The sequence below is a fragment of the Moschus berezovskii genome, chromosome 20 (assembly GCF_049115385.1).
Source record: "Moschus berezovskii isolate FMDL1 chromosome 20, NW_MosBer_1.0, whole genome shotgun sequence".
Lineage (NCBI taxonomy): Eukaryota > Metazoa > Chordata > Mammalia > Artiodactyla > Moschidae > Moschus > Moschus berezovskii.
Genome location: NC_142479.1, coordinates 61719219 through 61743457, shown reverse-complemented (window position 1 = coordinate 61743457; position 24239 = coordinate 61719219). Strand labels below are relative to the sequence as shown.

General features: G+C 50.0%; 1 protein-coding gene and 1 pseudogene across 1 annotated transcript; one reads left to right on the top strand and one right to left on the bottom strand.

Annotated features, from left to right (window-relative positions):
• Positions 1–2376: 2376 nt before the first annotated feature.
• On the bottom strand, positions 2377–3378 carry LOC129537918 (RNA-binding protein with multiple splicing 2 pseudogene; annotated as a pseudogene).
• A 1095-nt stretch (positions 3379–4473) lies between these two features.
• Positions 4474–22422, top strand: NARF (nuclear prelamin A recognition factor). The gene is made up of 11 exons (XM_055408265.2): positions 4474–4627; positions 5557–5637; positions 8481–8624; positions 10903–11035; positions 13368–13502; positions 17365–17483; positions 18060–18189; positions 18389–18452; positions 19334–19471; positions 19724–19881; positions 20772–22422. Exons 1-11 carry the CDS (start codon positions 4601–4603, stop codon positions 21011–21013), a joined length of 1371 nt encoding a protein of 456 aa, XP_055264240.1. The 5' UTR covers positions 4474–4600; the 3' UTR covers positions 21014–22422.
• Positions 22423–24239: the final 1817 nt, after the last annotated feature.

The following is a 24239-nucleotide window of genomic DNA, read 5'->3' as shown; positions in this document are numbered from 1 at the left end:
AAGAAATGATAGGATTAAAACATCAACCTAATGAAACTAGGCCATCTCATCAATGGTTGCAAAATATCACAAAAGGACAGGCACTAGAACTGCCTGATGGGATTTCACAACACCACCTAGGAAGTAGTCTTTCCCTGGGATTTACCTGGCAGTTCAATAGTTGAGACTCTGTGCACCCAATAAAGGGGATACAAGTTTGATCCTGGTCCTGGAACTAAGATCCTGCTACACTTTAGTGAAAATTCAGAACAGGGTATGCTAAAGAGCTCCACATGGTTGCAGTCAGCAATTGTGGAAAACCCTGCAGTCAAACAATCAGAAGATGTGAAATTGCTCAGTCGTGTAGACTCTTTGTGATCCTATGGACTGTAGCCTACCAGGATCCTCTGTCCATGGAGCAACCTGATTTTTTAACAATGATATGCAAGGAGCGACTTCACTTTCACTTTTCACTTTCACACATTGAAGAAGGAAATGGCAACCCACTCCAGTGTTCTTGCCTGGAGAATCCCAGGGACGGGGGAGCCTGGTAGGCTTCCGTCTATGGGGTCACACAGAGTCGGACACTACTGAAGTGACTTAGCAGCAGCAGCATGCAAGGAGAGATAGGAGTATGTAAATGGAACCTGCAGATTTAACAAACCAACCCCCAAAACTTTAGAACTGGGAACTCCCTATACAATATTTAACTAATTGAGACTAATTTTACTTTTAGAAACAAAATTTTTGTAAGAGAAAGAAACATACAAACCAATTGAAATACAGACTAATAAAACATTGAACCTTATTTAGATACAGTTTGAAACTAAAATGAAGAGACTTTAGGGGAAACCTGGACACTACACACAGCCCACCAGGCTTCTCTGTTCATGGACTTCTCCAGGCAAGAATATTGAAATGGGTAGCAACTCCCTTTTCCAAGGGCTTCCCTGATAGTTCAGTTCGTAAAGAATCTGCCTGCAATGTAGGAGACTCCGGTTTGATTCCTGGGTCAGGAAGATCTGCTGGAGAAGGGATAGGCTACCCACTCCAGTATTCTTGGGCTTCCCTTGTAGCTCAGCTGGTAGAGAATCCCCCTGCAATGTGGGAGACCTGGGTTCAATCCCTGGGTTGGGAAGATCCCCTGGAGAAGGGAAAGGCTACCCACTCCAGTATTCTGGCCTGGAGACTTCCATGGATTGTGTATAATCCACGGTGTCACAAAGAGTCGCACAGGACTGAGCAACTTTCACTTTCTTCCCCTCCTCCAGGGGATCCTCCCAACCCAGTGATAGAACCCAAGGGTCTCCTGCATTGCAGGTAGATTCTTTACCATATGAGCCACCTGGGAAACCCCTTGATGAAATTAAATAATTGTAACTTTCCTTTTCCACACATGATGATATTGCACTATATTTTAAAAACATTAACAAAATAGTGACAACCTAAATTCTTTTATTTAAGCTGATAATTGAAAATGTTTTCTTTTTTAAGTAATTAATTCGGCTGCCTTGGGTCTTATTTTTTTTTTTTACTTTGGATGATTTATTTTTCATTTCATATATTATCCAGTTTCACATTCTCACAGAATCAGCAATTACAACAGCCACCTCATCTCCCAAGTCTGAAAACGGCAAGACGGCCACGGCCGTGGCCAAAGGCAAAGCACTGATGTGCTCACGAAACAAAAAATTGCACAATTTTTCCTTCATTTTTCTTAAACTAATGGCTGATGCTAAGGCTCACTGCTGGAGAATGGAAACCCTTTTCTTCTTCATGCCTCAAACAAAAACATTAAACTTATCTGACAAGGCCCACACAGTCTCTTCAATAATTAATTGCACACACACACACGGAAAAATCCTTTATGTTGCATAAATATTTTGTTACACAGGGTACAAAAATACTTTCACTTTTTTGGTTGTGAAAGTTTTTCACACTTCGGTTTTTCAAAGTTTGGAAAGAATAAGGAGCCATGGCAGGGGTGGGGTGCGCCGGGGAAAGGTAAGCGAAACAGGTAGAGAAAGCATTTTCTTAATGGTTGTTGGCCCATCTGAGGAGTAGGAAACAGAGGACCCTAATTTGAAATGACCAGGAAAATGCTCTGTCTTGGCTGGGTGGTCCTTCCTGTTCAGCCTGGAAGTGAGCAGGGTGGTGGTGTTGGGGTTCCAGCCTCTGGGTGGAACTGGCTGCAGGGCTTGGTCCTCGCTGAAGCAGGGTGGGTGCAGGGCAGGGGTGTGGGGAGAGGGACCTGGAATGATGAACTGTTAGTGGCCAGGCCTTGTTGCCATGGTGACACAATGTGAGAACAAACTGTACACTTACATATACACAACAAACTGTACACTCACATATACACAAGTTTAAGTGTCTTAATTCATGCCAGAAAACATGCAAAATTAAATGCCTTGTGTCTCTGAGGTGGGGCTACGGAAGCAGATTTGACTGGAGGTCGGGCCTTGCTCAGTCCCCAGGGAGGCCTCCCCGCTGGGACTGGGGGTCCCAGCGAGAAGACCCCTGAATCCAGCCATGAAGCCTTGGAGTGGGGCTGTGGGGCAAGGACAGGGCTGGAGAGGAAGGAAAACAGTCCACTGAGTCAGGTTTAAAATTCACAGTCTTTGGAGGGCAGCAGCAGCAGCTCTGCGGGGCCACCTGGGGACAGGGGGGGCCCTAAGGGTGGCTTCCTCCCCCGTGGGTCGGGGGCCTCGAGCTGTGGTGACAAGACTGAAGAACTAACAGAACTGCCAATATTTCCATCCTGGCTGGGTGGTATCAGAGGAAGGGTACCAGCGCACCTGAGCATGCAGGGCGGTGGCAGCAGCAGCGGCAGCTGGGTAGGTGAACGCAGTATGTGAGTTGGCTGGGGTTAGCTCTGTAGTGTACAGAGGGTAGGGGGCCCAGGCCTCTGGGGATGCAGGGATCAGAGCGGCCCCCATCAGGTCATGGGGTCCCGTGCAATGAAGTGTGTACCAAGGGTGGGGTGAGCATTGGTGGGATTTGGTGTAGCCATTAGCTTGTTCTTGGCCATCTTGGTGTTGGCTTTGGCAAACTCTAGCCTCAGGGTCTGCGGGTTCTCAGGATCAAAGCGAATACCGTACAATGTATTCTTGGCTGTTTCTGCCCCTGCCCGGCTGTCAAAGATCACAAAACCAACAGGCTGTCTTGATGTGAGCTTGATCAGGGACCCTTCATACCCTTTGAACGGCCTGAAGAGCAGGTAGAGTTCTCTGGGTTTAATATCCACAGGGAGCCCACTGACGAACAGTGTCCGGACCTCCTCCTCCAGGGTGCCACCGGAGCCCGTGCTCGCGCTGGTGCCACTGCCCGCGCCGGTGCTGTGCTCGCCGTCTGGCTTCAGGTTGCTCATGGTGCGGGGGGTCTGCTTTGGGTCTTAGTTGTGACATCCAGGATCTTTCCTTGAGTCACACAGACTCCCCAGTTGCGGTGCATGGACTTCAGTAGGTGGGGCACTTGGGCTTAGTTCCCTGACCAAGGACGGAGCTAGCACCCACTGCACTACAAGACAGATTCTTAACCACCCAAACCACCATGGAAGTCCCTTGAAAATGTTTTCCAAGAGGAAGTGCTGACACAGATTTGAATAATACAATATATTAATCTAGCAGCCAGATAGAACCTCCTGAATTTAACTGACAGCAGGTTGTAAAAGAGCGGTATAATTTAAAAAAAAGTTTTAAAGGGGAATATTTTTAAGGTTTTGAGGCTTGGGATACCCTCGAATGTTCTGCTGACCTGTGACCCCACCCCCACCCCCAGGTGAGGAGGGAGAAATGTCCATTCCTGAGATTCCCGTCAACTGCTGGGTTTTTGATAGGGACACCCTAGTGCTTTATTTTCCAGGCGCAGTTCTCATTTCTGATGGTGCTGGGATGACCATGGACTAACTACATAAAATGTTGCCGGGGGCAAAGTTCAACGTCATCATTTGGTCCCGTATCCACCTTGATCTGCCAGAGGCAGCGGAAGGACGCAGATTCGGCGACCTACGCTTCACACGTTCCTCGCGCTCCCGACGGCGCCACGTGCTCCCGGCCTGCCGCGCGTGCGCACTGCCTCCGCGCCGGACATACGTGACGCGCCTCGAGGCGGAAATGGCGGCGGACCGGGGCGGCGCCGTCTCTAGCAGTCTAAACCTGGAAAGTGGCGCGTGTTTGGCGCTAAGCGGACACACCAGAATGTCCTGGTAACGACCTCGGCCCGCCCCCTGGGGTCCGTCAGCTACGCCGCTCAGAGCCGCAACCAGACTCACACGCCGCGGAAACCCAAGGGAAAATCGACCACGGCCTCCCCAAGGTCCCGACGGGGCGGGCCAAGCTCCGCCCCTGCGCGCTCCGACTGGCTCTAGGTCCTGATTTGCCCCTTTCCCGCATTCTCATTGGCCTAGGCAGAGCCCAGTAGCGTGGAGCCGCACCGCTCTCTCTGCGCTCCTATTGGTTCAGGCTTGTAGTGCATCCGCTCCCAGAGCTTTCATTGGTCGAGCCGAGCCACTAGGGGTAGGGCAGCACCGAAGCGACGACAACAAAGGGCGGCAGGCGGCGGTGACCGCGTCTCTCGGTGCTCTCCTCAGGCTGCGCACCCGGACCTGCCTGCCTGGCTCCAGATGAAGTGTGAGCACTGCACGCGGAAGGTGGGCTCCACGTTTTTGGTCCGGGGCCGGGTTGGGGGCAGGGCCCGGGGCGCGGAAGAGCCTGAGCTCGCGGAGCCCGGAGCCTCGGGGGTGTCGGGAGCTTGGCAGCTCCGAGCGCCTCTGCCTCCCTGTCAGAACCTCTGGGCGCTGGCCCGCAGCTCGAGTTTTCCGGGGGTGGAGACGGCTGAGGGTGGGCCACCAACGCGTCCGGTTCCCGTTCCCGTGTCCCGGAGGCGGCAATGATGTCGGGGCGCAGATATAGCCTTTCAGAGTACCTTAGAAGCCAAAAGCCGCCAGAAAAGCCTACCAACATCAGCTACCAGTCCGCAGTTGTTGCAGACACCGGCCTTGGTGTGAATGAGGGACACGGTGATCAAAAGTGATTTTAGGGGATTTTATGTCTCCTGAAAACTTTCGTGTTTGACAGCAACGAAAACGATACAAAAGTACAAGAAGGAAATGGGCTGGGCCTCCTGCCACCTGAGTAACCATAGTAGCTGTGATAGCCTTATCCACTTGTTTCTACGCTGTAATGCACGGGGAGTTTTCTGTTCGTTTTTTTCAAAATTCGATCCTATCGTAAATGTTGTTCCATCACTTGCTCTTTCTTTCACTTAATGTTATACAAGAGATGCATTTTCTGAGCAATACACACAGTGCAAATTTGTTGTATTTTAAATATACACGCGTCCAGGTGGTCGGGCACCAATTTACCTGTCATGAGAGACCACATTGCTTCTAGTTTTCATTTCCTGCAAACACTGCAGATACAGAGATGTGTATGGGTGCGTTTGTGTGTCCACAATTATAAGTGCCTCTATTTCTGTAGAAAAGATTTCTAGATACGAAATGAATTCATCAGCTAGTATGTACAGTTTTCTTAATTAGATTAAAAGTTGTTCTTTTATATGTGCCTTTGCCTTTTCAAGGAATGTAGTAAAAAAACAAAAACCGATGACCAAGAGAATGCATCAGTCGATGTACCAAGTCCAGCCCAGAAGAATGGAGAGGCAAGTAGTTTTCAGTTTTTGTGTCAACCTGGAGTAAACAGCTGTTGCTGTTTTTTTCCTCTTTGGGGGCTCATGTCACCAGGTACATCTTTGCTTCAAGAAAAAAAAATAATCAAAAAATGAAGGGGCTAAAAACCCCTGCCAGGGGACAAACATGCAAGTTGGTCAGTTGGAGGCACACAGTCTTCAAGGTAAGAACATTTTCTTCTCAGAATACACCAAGCCAAAGGATACCATGTTAGGAACAAGGCAAAATGTCATCCTTGGCTGTTTTTTAGAAATAGTTTTGTAACATTTAAACCTCTGGGTTTTTTTTTTTTTTTTTTAGTGAAAAGATAGGCTTTAGGTAGGAATTTATAAAATAATTTGGATTTCATGATTCTGTAAGTTTTATTTTTCTAATGGTTTTTTCTCTCAGTTCTTGACTTTTTAAGTTTTTCTTAGCTAGCAGTGACGGTTTACATTTATTGGATACATACCCTGAGCTAGGCAGTTGAGAAAGTGCTTTATACGTGTGATCTCATGCCATGCCTAGAATGAGCATTTCAGGTAAGCCCTACAGTTGTCTCCATTTTACAGAGGAGGACACAGTGCTGGGAGGTTGTTTCCTTCTTCCCTTAGAAAGTTCTGGTCCCAGTTTTAGAAAGGGAGAATTGGCAACATTGCAGAAGCAAGCAGCAGGTGTTCTCTTTCGTCTAGTGGTCCTAATACAACAGTGAGACAGACAGGCGTTGGTCTGGTCCTCTCATGTACCTCTGCTCTGTGCTCTGGTGACTGTAGGGCTTAGTGAGCAGCAGGGGATAAGACAAGCACCCGGGACACTGAGGCAGAGGAGAGGCAGGGAGCCCCGAGGGCTCTGCAGCCTCAGAGCGGCAGGCCCGGGGCCTCTCATGCCTGCCCTCTGTCCGCACTACCTGGGACAGACATCTCACCCTGGGAGCCCCAGTTTCCTTATCAGTGACATGGGGAGTTGGGTTACTTCTCTCCGAGGGCCATGGTGGCCGGGAGATAATGTGTGTACATAGCTTAAGTGGGCATCCTTCCAGCACAGTGGGCGGACACGCCCTGATAGGATGAACAGGTCAGGAAGGTGACTACTGGAGTAGGCCCTGAGGGGTGGTGAGACCTGAAGGTGGTGGGTGTGGGAATGGGGTAAAGGCTCACCAAGCACAGGGAAGGTGTGAAAGGTAAGGAGGCAGATCGGATGCATGTCTTAGGGCTGGTGGCTTAAGCTGTCTGGAGAAGGGGAAGAATAGGAAGGAAGCTACTTGGGAGGCCAAGTGGGCCTGGATGGGCCAGCCAGAGTGGTGGAAGCAGGAAAGGGGGTGCAGCACAGGGAGCCGAGTGCAGTTTGAGCTGCGTGGACACTGAGCTTTGCAGGATATCGGACTGGATATTGGGAGGGAGAGAATGCCCTAGAGGCAGAGATTGGAGGGCTTGACTGGGGGCCTGATAACTGCTCTGAGAAGTGTGGCTAATTGGAGAGAAGGAGAGACGGACAGGCTTCTGTAGAAAATGCTCATGATTAGGATGAAACAAGAGAAAGAGAAAGGACTGTGACGGGGGAAGGAAGCAGACCTGGCCCATGAGGGGCTCTAGGACGATGAGCATAGCATGTGGCTAGCAGGCCAAGAGGAAGCCCTGCTTCCCCTGGCAGCTCAGAGTGTTGTCCTGGGCACCTCCACAGGGGCAGCTGAGGCAGAACTCTCAGTGCAACTCAACCACGTCTATTAGATGCCGGCTGTGTACAAGGCCACATGCTTCAGACCCTTGGAGCAGCTGCTCTGGCCCCACTTCAGGACTTGTTAAAAGGGCAGACTCTTGCCTCCCATCCATACCTCATGAATTAGCATCTGCAGCATAACAAGGTCCCAGAGTGAGCACTGTACAGTGACACAGGCACCTGGGGAGGAGGGAGGTGACAGCGTGCATTCCTGTTCAGCGCTGCTGTGCACAGGAGGGCCACCCTACTCCCCAAGTCCTCGCTTACCAAATCATGTTTGAAAGAGCAGTGTACAACCGTCAGATTTCATTAATTTGTTGCAGTGGCTCTAATAGGCTTCAGAATATTTGTATGTTCATTCACCACATAATGAGCGTCTACTGTATACAGGGGATATCAGAGAAGAGAAGGGCATGAGACAAGGTTCCTCCCTCAGAGCTTGTGTTTCAGGGAGAAGGTGCTCAGAGCTGTTCTGGCAGGTGTCCATGAGGGTCTGAGGGGTGAACCAGGCTTTCTAGGGAGTGTTTCCCTCAGGGAGATTCATGGCAAGGAGAGCCAGGGTGACCGGAAATTAGAGTGGGGAGAGTGATGGGGAAGGGGACCTCCAGCAGCAGAGATGTGGCTTGTCTTCTAGTGGACCTCAGCCTGGGGAGTGCGCTTCAGGGAGTGAGTGGGCGCAGGGGCAGCCAGGAGAAGACAAAGCAGCCGAGGGTTGTCATCTTGGTGTCCAGGGGAACAGAGTCACTGAGATGTGAGTTTGAATGTCCCAACTCAGACTTGGATGGCATGACAACCCTGATGCCCGCAGGTCAGCAGTGAGCTATGCCATTCTAAGCCTGTCAGGGAGGCTTCTGAGGAGAGTCCAAAGACTAAGCAAGCTCATCGGGGAGTACAGAGCAGGCCCAATCAGGAGCCCCCAGAGGCAGCAGGGAGGGATGTGGGGGCAGGAGAAGCTGCATTTGATGGTGTCGGTCCAGTCCCAACACATTGCCATCTACGGGACCCTCAGAGAATTTGTGGCAATTTCTGTATTATGCTTGTGCTGTTACTTTTCCTAAAGAAGCCAGATTAAACAGTTCTGTTGAAGAATTAGGCCATAACATCATCTTTTCTTTCACAGAAGGGAGAATTCCATAAATTGGCTGATGCCAAGATATTTCTGAGTGACTGCCTGGCCTGTGACAGCTGTGTGTCTGCGGAGGAAGGAATCCAGGTTTCCCAGCAGAACGCCAAGGACTTCTTCCAAGTTCTGAACCTTAACAAGGTATGGCATCCCGGGCACTCACTGGCACCAGAGGTGGGTGGAGGTCAAGATGAGGCATGAAGCCTCTGCTGGGACTTAGGGAGCGCATCTTGGCCCTGACTTGTGTCCCTTGTGATAGCTGACCCTCTCCACAGACTCTCCCTGTCAATAAAACCCCACCCACAGTCACACTCCCTCACTGATGTGGGCAGCAACTGTGACTGGCACCACGAGCCAGGCTCCCCTGGCTCGGGGGAGGCCTCCGCATGCTTGGTCATGGGATGGCGTGGCAGCTGAGCTGCTATTTCTCTGCCTCTGGGGCTTTCTCAGAGGTTAGGGCCACAGTCCTTCAGCTCATTCCTGCAGACCTCTGTATAGATGGAACTACCCGAAGTCACTCAGGAAGACAGGTGAAAGAGAAAGACAGGAGAGACGGAGGGAGATGAGGCTGAAAAGCATGTCTTGGTTTGCCCTCAATCTGACCTGGTGAGCAGCCCTCACAGCTGCTTTCCAGGAAGTGTTTGTACGGGCTCTGAACACAATGCTGGGTGCTCTGGCCCACGTGGCAGTGTAGGTACCACGTGAGGCCCAGGTTGCTTTCTGGGTGTACTGACTGCAAATAGCAAGTCTCATTCTTTCCAACCTGTATACATTTTATTTTTTCTGATAGTATGGTCTAGGACCTTTAAATAAACCTGAAATTACATTGGTGGTAAAAATAATACCACCAATATCTTGTTTCTGATTTCAGTGGGAATGCTGGTGAAGTTTTACTATTAACTAGGTTTTTGCAGAGTCTTTTACTATTAAAGAGACGTAGATACTCACACCAATCAGTATATCAGCTATAGAAAATGGATACCCAAGTCAAACTAGCCTAGAAAGGAAATGCTTAGTTATTTCATGAAACTGAAAGCTTAGGAATGGAGGGTTCTGGGTTTGGCTGAGTCAGTCATTCAGGGCTGCCACAGGAAAAAGCAGTTCCTATTTCTCTGCTGGCTCTGGGGCTCTGGGGTTCCTGAGCTCTGGGGCTCAGGCTGATTCCCTCTTAGTCACAGATTAGCTCCCTCAGAGGAGAAGTTTAAGTGAGAATGAAGTGAGGGGTGAGCCCTTGAAATTCCCTGGGCAGGGTGTCTGACAGAGGGACTGGAATTGCTGAGTCTGACTGCTGAACCTGGGGCAGACCACCCTCTATCCTTCCCCCTTCATTAGCATTTGAAATTTGTACTCTCTTCTTCCTGCTTCCAAATTTACATTAGGATGCTCTTGGTCACAAACCACAGAGACCATGCCTGGCTGACTTGGGCATCATAGGAGCTTGTCAGGGAGCCGGAGGTCAGTGTGTGCCAGGTTGGTGCCCTGATGGCCCTGGCGGTGTGGGCTTCCCAGGCATCATGTGAAGGTGGGATCCCATCCAGAGGGGACAGGCAGCCTCAGCATTGTCTCACCTGAGCTGCTAGGCAGGGGCAGGCGGACGGGACCAGACTGTCCTGTCTGTGGCCAGTCCATAGGTAGACTGCAGTGGATGGTCTGAACACTGCTGTCCAAGTTTCCACTTTTCCTAATGTGCAGGTGGTGTCTGACCTGAACACCCTCTGTCATAATCCTGCGTCTTCTTTCTGACCCCAGGTCAGGGGATCCCACTGCTGACTTTCTAATGCCTGACATGCTCTCTCACACTGCTCCCCAAGCTTGCATCCTGCATGTCCGTGATGAGTCAGCACGCCTCTGAACTCAATTTGTTCATATTTTTCTAGGGATTTCTTGAACTGCCAGCATCTGGTTTTGGTTTCAGGGTGTTGATAGGCTGGTTTCACATTTGTTTGTTTGGTATTTATTAGAAGAGTTCATAGAAGATGAGAATTATGTATGACTTAAAATTTTGCTAAAATTTACCACTAAGTGACCTGGGCTTGAGACCTCTTGGGGACAGACCTCAGGGCCCCATTTTCGTGTAACTTCATTGTTATGGATCATTTCAGTTATTTATAGGTATATAACTTTTATTTTTTCTTTTAAATGTATTTATCAAGATATTTGCATTTATATGTAATATTGATATATATATTCAGTATTTCTGATTTAATGTTGTTCTTAAAATTGACAAAATCTCTTGGGATGTCTCATTTTTCAGTCTAATTTTTTTTCTCCTTTTTCCTTAATTATGCTTGCCAGTGTCTTGTGTATTTTATTAGTCTTTCCATTGGGCATCTGTTACACTCTGTTTGTTCTAAAAGTGTCTTACTTTCACTCCCTTTGTAATCACCACATATACAATGTTCTTCTCTATTTCTCCTAGAAATGTGATACCTCAAAGCACAAGGTGCTGGCAGTGTCAGTGTGTCCTCAGTCTTTGCCTTATTTTGCTGCTAAATTCAGCCTCAGTGTGACTGATGCATCCAGAAGGCTCTGTGGTTTCCTCAAAAGTCTTGGTGAGCTGCCTTTTGATATTATTTATAGCAAATAAATTTGGTATAATTCGAATTTATAACTTGAGTTTTTATCTGCCCTTTTTATCTCTAGAGTTCAATTTTCAAGGGCACAGGATAGATAAGGACTTCCTTGAGAGTCTTGTGGAACGTAAGAGGACCATGCCTCTGACCCACGCATGGTAGGCAGGTGTCACTTACCCTTGCCATGCTGATGGGTGTTGTCTTACGGCTGGCGCTGGCCCCTCTGGGGACAACAAAGGACCATCTTAGGGCACGTAACTGGGGACACCTGGGACCCACACTTGCCCAGCAGTGTCAAGTTGCTTGGCTCACAGGGCTTACAGTTATCTGATGGAGGATCACGTCTGCAGTGACTGGCATCTGATTTCCCAGGAAGCTCTCTGAAGAGCAGAGCAGGAAGGGAATGGAGTGTCCTTTGTGTGAAGAGTGAAAGCTAGTCATTTCAGTACCTGAGAATTCAAATGTGAATGAGTACTAGAGTAGTACTGCCTCATAAAGAGCGGTCAGAATGCTTCTGTCCAGTCTGTCATGTCACACTTTAACTTCCCCCCAAATTAAAGTGTCCTGCAGGTAGGCTCTGAAGAGGAAAACTTGAGCTGTTTGCCAAGTAAGAGTTTTTGTTGTTCCTCAATGGCTTTTTAAAGATATAAATACATTGGGGTTAGCAATAAAGTGACACGCAGTCTAAAGGTCCTCGCACCAGCCTGCCTGCCTCGCTGCTGCATGTTGATTTCTGTGCAGAGCTGTTTCTTGGTGTACAGCGGGCCACAACCAAAACTAAAGCCGCAGCTGCAAACGAGGACTCCTTAAGTCATCCTTTATGCTTTTAGTCTTAAAAAGCCTAAGCTTAGCTGAATTTTACCAAAGATCAAAGTTTTAAAATGGTCTGCTTCCTCATAGTGAAAGGCCCTATTTTGGAGGGGGGGAGATTTTTTTTAATAGTTGGATGTTATACGTTAATAAAATATATCTACAGTGAAACTGTTTTTTTTTTTAAGATAACTCTAACTTGATACAATATTTCTTTTTAAGAATAACTGGCTGCTCTTAAGATTTAGACTGGTTGCAGATATTTAAATTATTTGCTCTATTTACTGTAATTATTTAAAGCATATTTTTTGTCTTAGGCTTATTTTCCAATATTATGAACTTATTTGTAGAAACATAAATGGACTTGGTGGGTATGATACCACCATATGAAATAAGTCAGACAGAGAAAAACAAATACTGTATGAAATCTGTTACAAGTAGAATCTAAAGAAAAATACAACAAGCTCATGAGTATAACAAAACAGGCAAAGACAGATGTAGTGTACAAACTAGTGGTTACAAGTGGGCAGAGTGGAGGGACGTGATAGAGGTGGCAGATTAAGAGGTACAAGCTTTTAGGTATAAAATAAGCTATAGGAATATGTTGTACAACACAGGGAATATAGAAAAAAAATTGGGGGGGTGCCATGCCATGAGACCTGCAGAATCTTATTCCCTAACAAGGGATTAAAGCTGGGCAACAGAAGTGAAAGCGCCAAGCCCTAATCACTGGACAACCAGGGAATTCCCTATAGCAAATATTTTATAATAACTATAAATGCAGCGTAACTGTAAAAAATTGTGAACCACTGCTTTGCCTATCTGTCCTTTATACTGTATATCAACTGTAGTTGAAAAACAAAGAAGCATACATTTATTAAGAAAAGTTAGGGATTTCCCTGGTAGTCCAGTGGTTAAGAATCTGCCTTGCAGTGCAGGGGACTCAGGATCGATCCCTGGTCAGGGAACTAAGACTCCATGTGCCTCAGAGTAACTAAGCCTGTGTGCTGCAACTACTGAAGCCCATGTGCCCTGGAGCCCTCGATCAGCAACTGCTGAGCTGGTGCAGCACAACTAGCGAAAAAGAGAAAGACAAGTTAAAACTCAACGTAGTCATTAATTAAGACCATTATAAAGCTATGCTCAGCCAGTTTGCTCACCTTATTTACTTTAGAGCTGTCAAAGACTGTTACAGACTGGAGTTTAATTTAGCCAGTGAATTGGAAGAATGATACCCTGTAAAATTACATTAATTTATATATGGAATATGGCAAGGTGTTTATGTAAATATAGATGTAAAGGGAAAAGAAGCAGCAGGAGAATATATGCTTTATTGTGAAAGGTGATACGTGCTGTTGTTTGAGAGAGCAAAGGGCACAGTCCTGCACTTGGGCATCTAGCCACGTCTGTGGAGTCTGCCCTTTCAGTTTGTCTTCGAGGCGAACTGAGGATCATTCTCATATTCTGTGATGTGGAGCCCAACACACCTCTTTCCCCACAGGGGTGCATTATGTCTTTGATACAACAATTGCTGCAGATTTCAGCATCCTGGAGAGTCAGAAAGAGTTTGTGCGTCGATTCCGCCAGCACAATGAGGAAGAGCCTGCGTTACCCATGCTGACCTCTGCCTGTCCTGGTGAGCACGGGGATGCTGCTGTGTCTGCGGCTGTGTCTGCGGGGGCCTGATGCGCCTTTTCTCGTCAGTCTCCGTCTGGGGGCAGGCCTGGGCAATGGGCCAAGGTCAGGGGCAGTGAGTCTTGGAGAGGAGTTTGGGCCTTGAGTAGTTTTATGTTGACCAACATATTTATTAATTCTGGGTGATTTAGTGGGGAGACCTGACAGCCGAGTATTAATTGCTTATCTTCATTTATACGTATTTCTGAAGTTTAAGACAAACATATCATGTGTTAAAGGAGAATAAATCTCTTTTTAAAGTATGATGTGTTTCACACATCCAAACAATTACAGGTAATATGGTGAACACCCATGGATCCTTTGCCAGCTTAAATAGAAATTACATGATAAAAAATATTACTTTTAAAAAATATTACTTTACATTAATACTAAATTCCATTTTGGAACACTTTTTAAACAAATCTGTGATTATTATATAGAACCTGATATCTGAGGTACAGAAATTTTATCACAGGGTTTATTTTAATTATGAAAAAATAGAAGGTTTGGAATAAGAAAATTCTAAAGATGATGAAGGATGGCTGTGCTGTTATACTGTTAAGTGACATTTAGTGAAAAATTATTTCTAAATCAATCAGGTCTATGAGAGTTGTGGTTTACTTAATCTTGGGGTTTTGTTCACATTTCTGTTCTCAGTTTATCCCTCATGGTTCCAACTTTTTCTAGCATTTTATATGTCACTCATCAGTTATTGGGATTATGATTAATAAGATGGAATGTTTATGTATGGTTGCTTAGAATTTGGAAATACTTGCCATCTACTTGTAAAACCATGGAGAGGAAACTTGCCATCTGTCTTAAGAGGCACATGGATCGACTCATTAACTGAACATGTTTTTCAGTGGCCCACAGGCTGGCAGGAGGTGCTCAGCATCAGGTGGGGTTTATCCTTCTGGAAAGATAAGCCCCAGGGGGATGCTTCCAGTTCTCCAGGCATGTCAGGCAGTGACTGTATCCAGGGCCTACGCATAAACTGACTAAATGCACACTTTGCTGGGCCGTGGTGTCCACCTTTGTGTTTATGTCCTTGTAGGTGTTTGCACAGCTGCTGAGGAGTAGGTTTGCACAGCTGAGGCCTCGGGGAACCACCCAGCTCCATAGGGGCCTTGCAGTGGTGCCCCTGCCTCTGGGGTCCCAGCACCGGCTCCTTGCGGGGCTCTCACTCAGTGGCACACACTGCTGGTCACTGTGGCTCAGTCCCGCCCACCCAAGAAAGAGGCAGCATAAAATGACCCAGGCTCAGCCTGTGCCCCCGGAGAAGCGGCTCCAGAGTTCCCATCCACCTTCCAGTCAGCAGGATCACAGGGATTCCTGTGCTGTCCTGACACCATCCCAGCAGATAGTGATGGATCCCTTACATGGGCAGCCCTGTTGGATGGAGCCTAAACAGAAGCCTCCACTCCTGGCAGGAACTAGCACCGCTGATGTGGGTAGTAGACAGGTGGTGGATTCTTGCAGAAAGCACATGCCCTTCTGTCCAAGGAGTGAGGGCAGCGCTGGTGGAGACCTGGGCCACCTGCTGCTGCTGCACGCCAGCTCTCCCTCCTCCACCAGCTTGGCATTCACTGCTTTCAGTGGCCTCCTTGAGCTCTTCAGGGCTCTCAGATGATAAGGCTTTCTCCTCCAGGAATTCTCTGTAGCTAAGCCAGTCAAAGCTGTAACTGTTCAGGTTTATGCCTCCTCTCAAATTCAGGGAGATAAGGTGAGAGCTGCTTCGAAACTAACCCTTTTCTAGGATTTGGCCCTGATGTTTTGCTTTCCTACTACAGCTTAGAGAAATTAAAGCAGCATCAAGGTCAGATGACCTGACCTGGTGTGCAGAATCGGGCTGTGGATGGCCCTGGACTGACTCACTAGCTTCCGCACGCAGGGTCCCTGTGCTTCCTCAGACTGCTTGGAGGGCAGCGCATCCTGGCTGGGACAGGGACATCTGGGTGGGCCCTTGCTGCCAACAAGCCGGTGGAGTGCCACCTTTCCAGTGCACCTTTGCCTGGTGGGGGGGAAGTGGGCGAGGGTGTATTGAGCTGCTCAGCTATGGTCGTGCTCAAGGGCTTTGGGCCTTGTGAGACCCTACCAGGAGCACTCTTTGAACTGGAGTGTGGGAAGTAATCTCTCCAGTCCAGCAGGGAGAATAGAGAGTTGGCACCTGTACCAGGCACTTCTTGGAGCACGTTTCTTCTCTGCCTTCAGAGAGGGTCCCTGAGAAGAGGTGGGTGGTCTGACAGAGCAGGACATGGGTGCCCTGTCCACACTATGCTGCCACAAAGCTGGACGGCCAGCAGGGCTGACCAGGCCCCATGCTGGTGCCAGTAGCAAGTTCTGATCGGGGTACCAGAGTGCTTGCCACTCTGGTCTCGTGCCGGGTGCTGTGGATCCTGTGACCTGGTTCTTCCTCGTCATCCCTGTTTGGTCCTCTTTGTTTGCAAGCCAGGAGGTCCCCCAGGGCCTTTGCCTCTACCAGCCTGTGACCTGCCTGATCTGGTGCCAGGCCTTCACGGCACACAGCCTGCAGCTGGGGTCTGCCTGGGAGCCAAGTGTGGAGGTGCGGGCACTGAGGGTGCACAGGGGCCTTTCAAAGCAGACCTGTAGTGGGAGTGGCCTTGAGCCCCCAAACGCTCCAAGGCCTTGGATAGTTTTTCTTTCTCCTTTTGTTATTTGTTTTGGCCATCCCATGCAGTTCCCTGTCCAGGGATTGAACCCAGGGCCCTGGCAGCCAGAGCAGTGAGCTCTAACCACTGGACAGCTGGGGAATGCCCTAGTTTTCTGTTCTAACATGAACCATTCCATGCACACGTGCAGAGGCTGGGAACGAGGGGGGCCATCCTCCAGCGGCATCTCTCTGTGGGGCTTCTGCTGGTGACAGTGGACATTCCCTGCATGCGCTCAGGCCGGCGAGTGGGTGATGGCTGTGGTTTGAGTTCAGATGAGATTGGCTGGCTGGTGCCTGCTGCTCCTCCCCACAGGAGTGGGCATGGGGAGGTGGGCTGCCCTGGGGACCTGGTGGGCAACTTGCCTCCAGGTTTGCTCACCTTCCCCACCCGTCTCATGATGCTGTGGTGTATGTGCCAGTCTGTCACCAGACACTCTCATTACCGTCCCCAGCAGGAGAAGGAGACGAGCTGTAGCCCCTGCAGGTTGAGCTGCTGGCTCTGTGGTCCACTGACCTCTCCATCCTGTGTCCCTTCTGGGAACCATGGCAGCAGTGGTGCACTCAGAGGGCATGGTGGGAGTCAGCGGCTCAGGGGAAATGCTCAGGACCACGCTGGGCATGCCGTGGTCACACTGCAGGTTGTGCTGTTCATTATGTTGCTTGAGGGGGGTGTGGATTTCTTGTATTTAATTGTCCTAAAAGTAGGAAGTTACTGGACTGTTAAATTCCAGTAGATGAGTGAAGCTTTGTGGGCCTGGTGGCTGTTGGCCCCTGTCTGAGCTGTGGCTGCCCGTCCTGGCTGTGAGAGCAGCTCAGCAGCTGGCAGGGTGGATCTGGAGGCAAGCTGCCCAGGACAGTGCATGATAGCTGCTCCTCCAAGCTTGTTCTCAATTTTGGGGAGCCTGCTACCCCTGCTCCTACCTTTCTCCTGCTCTGTCCTCTCTGATCTGGGGCTGAGGGAGGCACCCATCCCTGGCACCTTCCATTCTTGTGACACATGCCCTTGGGGTTCCCTTGGCCGAGCCTCTGAAGAGAGGTGGCTTGTTGGAGGGAGCCTGTCATGCATGTCTGGGGTGGCCAGAAGATGAGGTGTCCCGGCTGTACTCCAGTGGGGCAGCCGTGAGGAGCTGACATGGACCCCTTCCCTCCTCAGGCTGGGTCCGCTATGCTGAGCGGGTGCTGGGTCACCCCGTCACCCCTCACCTCTGCACTGCCAAGTCTCCCCAGCAGATCATGGGATCCCTGGTGAAGGACTACTTTGCCAGACGGCAGGTAAGCTGGCCTTTTCTCCAAGGGCAGCATTCAGGTCAGGCAACAAGCTTCCATGTGATGACAGGTGCTGATGGGACTGAGGGCGAGCAAGGGAGGGTGGAGGAGGTTCCCCCAGGTGTGTGCACAGTGGTCTTGGGCCCAGGTCCTGATGAGTGAGGGGGGTGCCCAGACACCTGGCTCCAAGACGGTCACTCAGCTGCTGGCTCCTGGTGGTGCCAGCAATTCTGGCTCAGCCGGAGACATGGAAAGGGGCAGCCTTGTTGCATGGGAAGCGTCCGGAAAGTGTGGGGAAATGGCCAAGGGTTCATTTACAGCCCAGCAGCAGCTTGTGATCACCATGTTTGTTTGATCATTGTGCGCTTGGTTCAGAGGAAACAGGTGGCAGGCCTCTCCCTGTGTGTCCAGGCAGTAGGTCTGCAGCACAGTGACACGGTGGGTGGACTTGGGGGCATCACGGCTCAGGACCTTGTTCTGTGGGGGGTGGGGCTTGGACCCAGGAAAGCACCAGGCCTGTTCCATCTGGCTGCCTTCTCCCTCCTGCACGGCCCCCGTCATGGGTTTGCTCTTTCTGCACAGAACCTATCCCCAGACAAGATTTTCCACGTCATCGTGGCACCGTGCTACGACAAGAAGCTGGAGGCCCTTCAGGAAGACGTCCTCACGGCCTCTCGGGGTTCCCGTGGCACTGACTGCGTGCTGACCTCAGGTGAGGGCGGGGCCTCGGGAAAGGCCACTGGGAGGAGGCCGGCGCACCAGCCCAGCGGCCGGTGTGTGTCCAGGATGAGGGCCTGACAGCCACACCCACGCTGGAGACACAGTGAAGCTTCTTCCTTCAGAGCAAAGCAGAAAGCACACGTGTCCCCGGGGACGTTGCTGGCATCTTAATGTCCTTTCTTTGCTTGTAGGTGAAATAGCTCAGATGATGGAGCAGAGTGATGTCTCAGTGAGAGATGCTGCCCTGGACACTCTGTAAGTGCCTCTGCAGGGAGGAGCACTCTTGCACCTCGGGAGCTTCCAGTATGACCTTGTGATCTCTACCAGGTTCTCAGCCCAGGACCTTCCTCCTTTATAATGAGGCCACCTGCTCTGCTGAGGCATGAGTGTGGTATGGCTCCTGGTGTGGCAGGCCACCTTATCGCCCCTCTACAATCCTTGGCTCTGAATAGAGCATGACCAGTGGCATGCTGAGTGGATGCAATTCAGCCTGTGGTCTGCTGTGGACACCAACACCCTCCTTTCTGAACTTCACATGTTCCTGACATCACACCTGGACCTCCCGAGGGATGGAGGCGGAATCTCCCAGGGGATGGAGGCGGCACCCCCACACAATGGCTCCCTCAGGTCCGTTTGCCCAAGAGCAGCAGCCTGGGTTTCTGCCATCAGTGGTCGCCCCAACCACCAGCCACACTCCTGCTGTATCCTGTGCCCCAGGGCATGGAATTCATGACAGGTCCTCCAAGCAGTGATGTCAGGACCACATGTGGCCCTGGTGTGGAAGGCGGACTGAGGTCCTTAGAACATAAGCAGCTGGCGTCCTTCCGGCCAGAGCCCATGCTTGGGCCTAAGCGGACCCAGAGGCCTCCCCCTGGCTGGCCACAGATGGCAGCATGCTCTCTTGTGTGGCCCTCAGATGCCCAGTTCTCATACCCCGAGTTCTGAGGTTCTAAGGGTTGAGGCTTGATGCCTGTACATTCAGAGGAGTCACTTGGGCAGCGGTGGGCACACCTGCAGGCTTCAGTGAACTCCAGCACAGAGGAGGTTTTTGTACTTGTAAAGGGTTTTGCAATCTTGCATCATAAAACTTGGAGAGTCGGATTTAACTTTTGCCCTCGCTTTTCCTGCCTGGTGAGGTTTGGCAATGTGAAGGAGGAGGAGCTGAGGCGCCACGATGGAGCCGGCTCTGACGGGTACCTGGCACACATCTTCAGACACGCGGCCAAGGAGCTGTTCAACGAGGATGTAGGGGAGGTCACCTACCGGGCCCTGAGGTGCGTGGGGCTGTGTGTGGTCAGCACTGCATGTCAGGTGTAAACTTTAGAATAGGATCCCTGCCCCCAACAGCCACTGCAGGTCTGAGGGGAGATCCTATTTATAGAGTTCACACCAGTCAAGATCAAAAGACCTTTGATGTGTTACTCACAGACTTAAATTTTGCTAACATCCCTAACTTAGATTGGAATAGTCCTCCAACCACAGAGGAAGGACCCTGAGGGTCATAGTTTGTATTGTTGATTTCATAGGAACAAAGACTTCCAGGAGGTCACCCTCGAGAAGAGCGGAGAGGTCCTCTTGCGCTTTGCTGCGGCTTATGGCTTTCGAAACATCCAGAATGTAGTCCTAAAGCTGAAGAAGGGCAAGTTCCCATACCACTTTGTGGAGGTTCTTGCCTGTGCTGGCGGTAAGACTCGAGAGGCCAGGCTGAGCTTGGCCTCTCTGAGCCCTGCAGGAAATGAGGAGTGAGGTGGGAGGGCCAGAGGGTAGCCTTTGGGTGTAGCCAAGGGGTCAGGGGAGGGAGGTTGGGAAATTTGCTGCAAGTTCTTTTAACTGAATTTGTATCTTAGAAATCATATTATCTATGCGTTTGAGAATAAGCCGCACAGGTGGCGCTAATGGTAAAGACCCCACCTGCCAGTGCAGGAGACATGAGGGACTCAGGTTCAATCCCTGGGTCAGGAAGATCCCCCTGGAGGAGGGCATGGAACCCTGCTCCAGTGTTCTTGTCTAGAGAATCCCATGAACAGAGTATCCTGGCAGGCTGCGGTCCATAGTGTCACAAGGAATTAGACATGACTGAAGCGACTTAGCACGCATGCACACACGTATAGCACTAGTATGCAGAAGGCATGTTCTTCATTCAGTCCAAGGTGTTTGGGTTTGGGCTGCCGTGTGGCTTATGGATCCCGGGCCCCTGTCTCTCCTTGATGCAGCCCACGTGTGGACTCACACTAAGGCTTTATGCAGACACCAGTGATTTAGCTGTTCATTAACACTTTCTCTGCTCTCCTGGTTTTGATGAATTCCAAGAGAAACTGGAAATCCAGACGGGCGTGCATAGCATCCAATTCTAAAAGGTTGCCAAGTAATTTCAGCTTTAAGTAAAAACATTTCCTGGGTAGTATAAAGAGGAGAGAATAGGAAGCACCTGGGGTTGTGAACCTGTGCCCGGATTCTTGGGGCCCAGGCCTTGGCCACAAGACACTGCACACTGCCATCATTGCTCTGCTCTTCCAGAATCGTCTCCCCTTTAAGATGAAAGCAGGGGAAGAGTAAGCTCCCTGTGTTTTTCAGGATGCCTTAATGGCAGAGGCCAAGCCCAGACCACGGACGGGCGCACAGACAAGGCCCTGCTGCAGAAGATGAAAGGCATCTACGCTGACATCCCTGTGCAGCTCCCAGAGGCCAGCACCCATGTGCAGGAGTTATATGAGGAGTGGCTGGATGGCACCGACTCCCCCCATGTCCAGGAAGCCCTGCATACTGCATACCAGGGCCCAGGGCAGCCCGCTGACAGCCGAGACATCAAGTGGTGAAGATCGAGGAGACTGGGAGGCAGGCCTGTCAGCTGCCTAAGGACGGAGGCGCTACCCTGTGTGGGTATCAGAGACACTTGAAGAAAACAGCTCAGCCTTCCTTTTACCACTTTGGTTTTTCAGAATCCTCTGCTACCCCCATTTGTCGGCAGCCCCCTCAGTTCGATGTGGTGCTATCTTCGTAATATGTGTGTAATTGGAATATTTTAACAGGAGAGAAGGGTTGTCCCAATCTGAGTTCCCTTTAATACTAAAAAATTCCAAAGAACAAGAATGGAGACAGACTACTGCCTTTTAAAAGGCTTAAAAAAAAATCCAAAAAGTGTCCTGTGGAGAGTTAAGGCCCCAGAAGTGGTGATTCACATACCTCAGAGAGATTCGATGTGGAAATGACAGGAAGCAGGCAGGCTGCGGGGTTGTGGGCCATGGTCTGTGGTCTTCCCAGTTGGCTCTTGTTTTTACAAACCATGTTTTTTTATTCCTGAGAATGGTTTTGCCAGAACGTGAATAAACCGCATCCTTTTGGGATTGGGGGGCTCATATGAATCTGGATTTTTAGTTTCTCTAGAGAAACAGTTCTGGCAACAGTGTGCCGCGTTTCTCGCTGCCGCAGTGGCCAGAGTGCAGGTGCAGCTGCCTCCTGGGACCAGCCCCTCCAACTGGCAGGCTCTGGCAGCTTATACCCCAGATTCATGCTTTCACATTCAGTCTTTAGGTGAACTCACCGCAAGGCAGAGGGAGGCCGGCGAAGGGTGACAGGTGTTACACATGGAAGGACAGGAGAGGCTGCTGACCTGCTTAGGCCAAACTGTGTTCAGGAGTCCGCCTGCTCCATTCTTCTCTGGGTGGGATCAGACAGGTGATAGCCATTCTGTCCCCAACCTCAGATGAGGTAGCTTCTCGATGGTCTTGCCTCTCCCCGCCTCCCCCCTCCATCTTCCTCCTCATGTACTGTGGGCCTGGCTCACCCACGTGGCTCCTGACGGGAACCCCCATCTGGCATGTAGTGCTCGTGTGAGCTTGCCTTAAAGAGAAATGGAAGAGAACAGTTTTCCCATAAACAGAAAGGGCTAGCAAAGAATTGGAAATTACAGAATCATTAAACTCCGTATCAGGGCTCATCCTGTGAAACGAAAGACGTCTGTGGATAGGCCTCCAGTTGGTTCTTCAAAGCACTTGAATTTTGTTAACATGGCTGGTAGCGACGTTCTTGGTTTCCTCAGTGCTTATGAAGCCTGAGCTGTTAGATTTCCTTCACTGACTCTGTGTTGTATTGTACCTGTATACCTGTTGGGGTTGAAAACTGGATCTATTGTGTGAAATTGTATATTTTTTGCTTTCAACCTATGTACAATTGGGTTTCTCTCCTCTGCAGTAACTGATTATGGAATAAACACTTCAGGAGTGTCTGAGTGTGGAGAGTGTGTGAGCCAGACACTGACTTCCCAGTCAGGGGCCTGTGTGTGCCCTCCCTCACCAGCAGCCCCCAGGCGACCTCCCTTGTGCTTTCAGAGCCAGCACAGCCCCAGAGGGCCATCTTTGCCTAAAGCCCTCTGTGGGCCGGGGATGCCAGGAGTCAGGGTGGGCTCTTGCCTCAAAAGCCACCTCTTCTGGCTAAAACAAAGGCACTCCTTGGCCAGGGGACTGGGTATTCTCACATGTGATATCAGGTCCTACCTGCAACTAACCTCTGGTTATGGCCACATGAGAGGAAAGTAGGAAGTAGTTAAACTAGTTTAACTTCATTATAACAAGTTATACGAGCAGCCAGTGAGAAGCGGCCCCACAGTTGGGCTCGGGTTGGGTGCGGGGGCTGTTTGCTAGTGAGCAATGCTGTCCTGGCATGAGGAGGGGGACAGACTAGGTCCAGATCTGCACCACACCCAGCAGCTGCCCTCCAGGAGTGCTTTTGCCTGAGTTCTAGTATCATGGGTACCTCCTGTGGGCTCTGATCGTGTTTGTGTGTGTGTGTGTGTCGGCTACACTGGTAAGTAGCTGCTCTCCTGTGCCCTTGCCCTGGGCCAGTTTTCTCAGAGTCCAGATTTCTCAGTTCCATTTCTGCCTGGCCTCAGCCTGGGCCTGTTGTAGCCAGTGTACATGCTGGTCCCTCCGCAGCTCTGCTGGAGTGAGGATTGGAATTTGTGCACTGCTTACACATCAGCTTGCTGCTGGCCTTGGGTGTGGAGCAAGGGCACTGCCTGTCTAGAGGCTCTTAAGCTCTGCCACTGACTTAAAGGTGTTCTGTGGCCTCCCCTGCTGGCCCGAAGCTGAGCAACAGAAGCCTCTGGACACACCGCCTGCAGTGAGACCTCAGGTCTTCACTCACAGTCTAGTCAGACGCATTAGGCAAGGAGACTGCAGCTCAGGCAGGTAACTCACATGCTTGAGGCCACTTGGCCACCAAATGTGGGCTCCCACCTCGGGCCCGACTTGGGCACTTACACGCCACCTCCTTCCACACAGGTACTAGCCTTGCTCCTGATCAGTAACAGCAAGCATAGAGTCTGTCTAAAGCAAGTGAACCCTCAACTCTGATGTTCAGGGAAGTAGAGGACATGGCCTCAAATTTGGGCAGAGGCCCCTGGACTTTCTGAATAAGGATAAACCATGTGTTTGGGGATTTTTTTTTTTTTTTTGGCTTTGGTGTTTTTTAGTCAGGTGTACTGTATTGGATAAAGAACCAGGCACTCATTGAAGGCTACTACTTACGAAGCTATGAAAAACCTGGCTTTTTAATTGAGAAAAACAGTATCTTCTTTTCCACGTCCCTGTAAGAAGTGTTCCATGTTAGTTTTACGTGGACATTTGCAAAACCTTGAGGAAAGAACTTGTAAGCACAGTTCTAAGGGTGAAGGGTAGTTACTTTAGTGAGTCACGCAAGTAGTGAGTTGTGAGACATACTAATATTTCTAAAGCTACACTGGAGCTGCAAAAAACCTGGATTTATCCAAGGAAAAACTATCTTCCTGTCTCCTTGTAAAGACTTGCTTTTAAATCAGATCTATATAGACGTTTCTTACACGCTGCATGAAAAATTCTAGGCATGATGTTCTTCCCTATGACAGTAGCCACCCAGGTGCCCAGTGGGCAGTACCTGAAAGACCCTTTTCTGTGTTGGTACGAAGAGTAAATAGCCTGCACTGAAAGCTCGTCAGTGGAAAAGGTTAAGTAATTGTCCTGACGTGGGATTCTAGAGGTTAGAGTGCATGATGAGCCATCGCAGGAC

Bases quoted from the DNA above. Each gene is read 5' to 3' on its own strand.
- NARF (XM_055408265.2), top strand. From the start codon at position 4,601: ATGAAGTGTGAGCACTGCACGCGGAAG. The intron at 17,484-18,059 runs GTAAGCTGGCCT...CTTTCTGCACAG, and splicing joins ACTACTTTGCCAGACGGCAG to AACCTATCCCCAGACAAGAT. The intron at 19,472-19,723 runs GTGCGTGGGGCT...TTGATTTCATAG, and splicing joins GTCACCTACCGGGCCCTGAG to GAACAAAGACTTCCAGGAGG.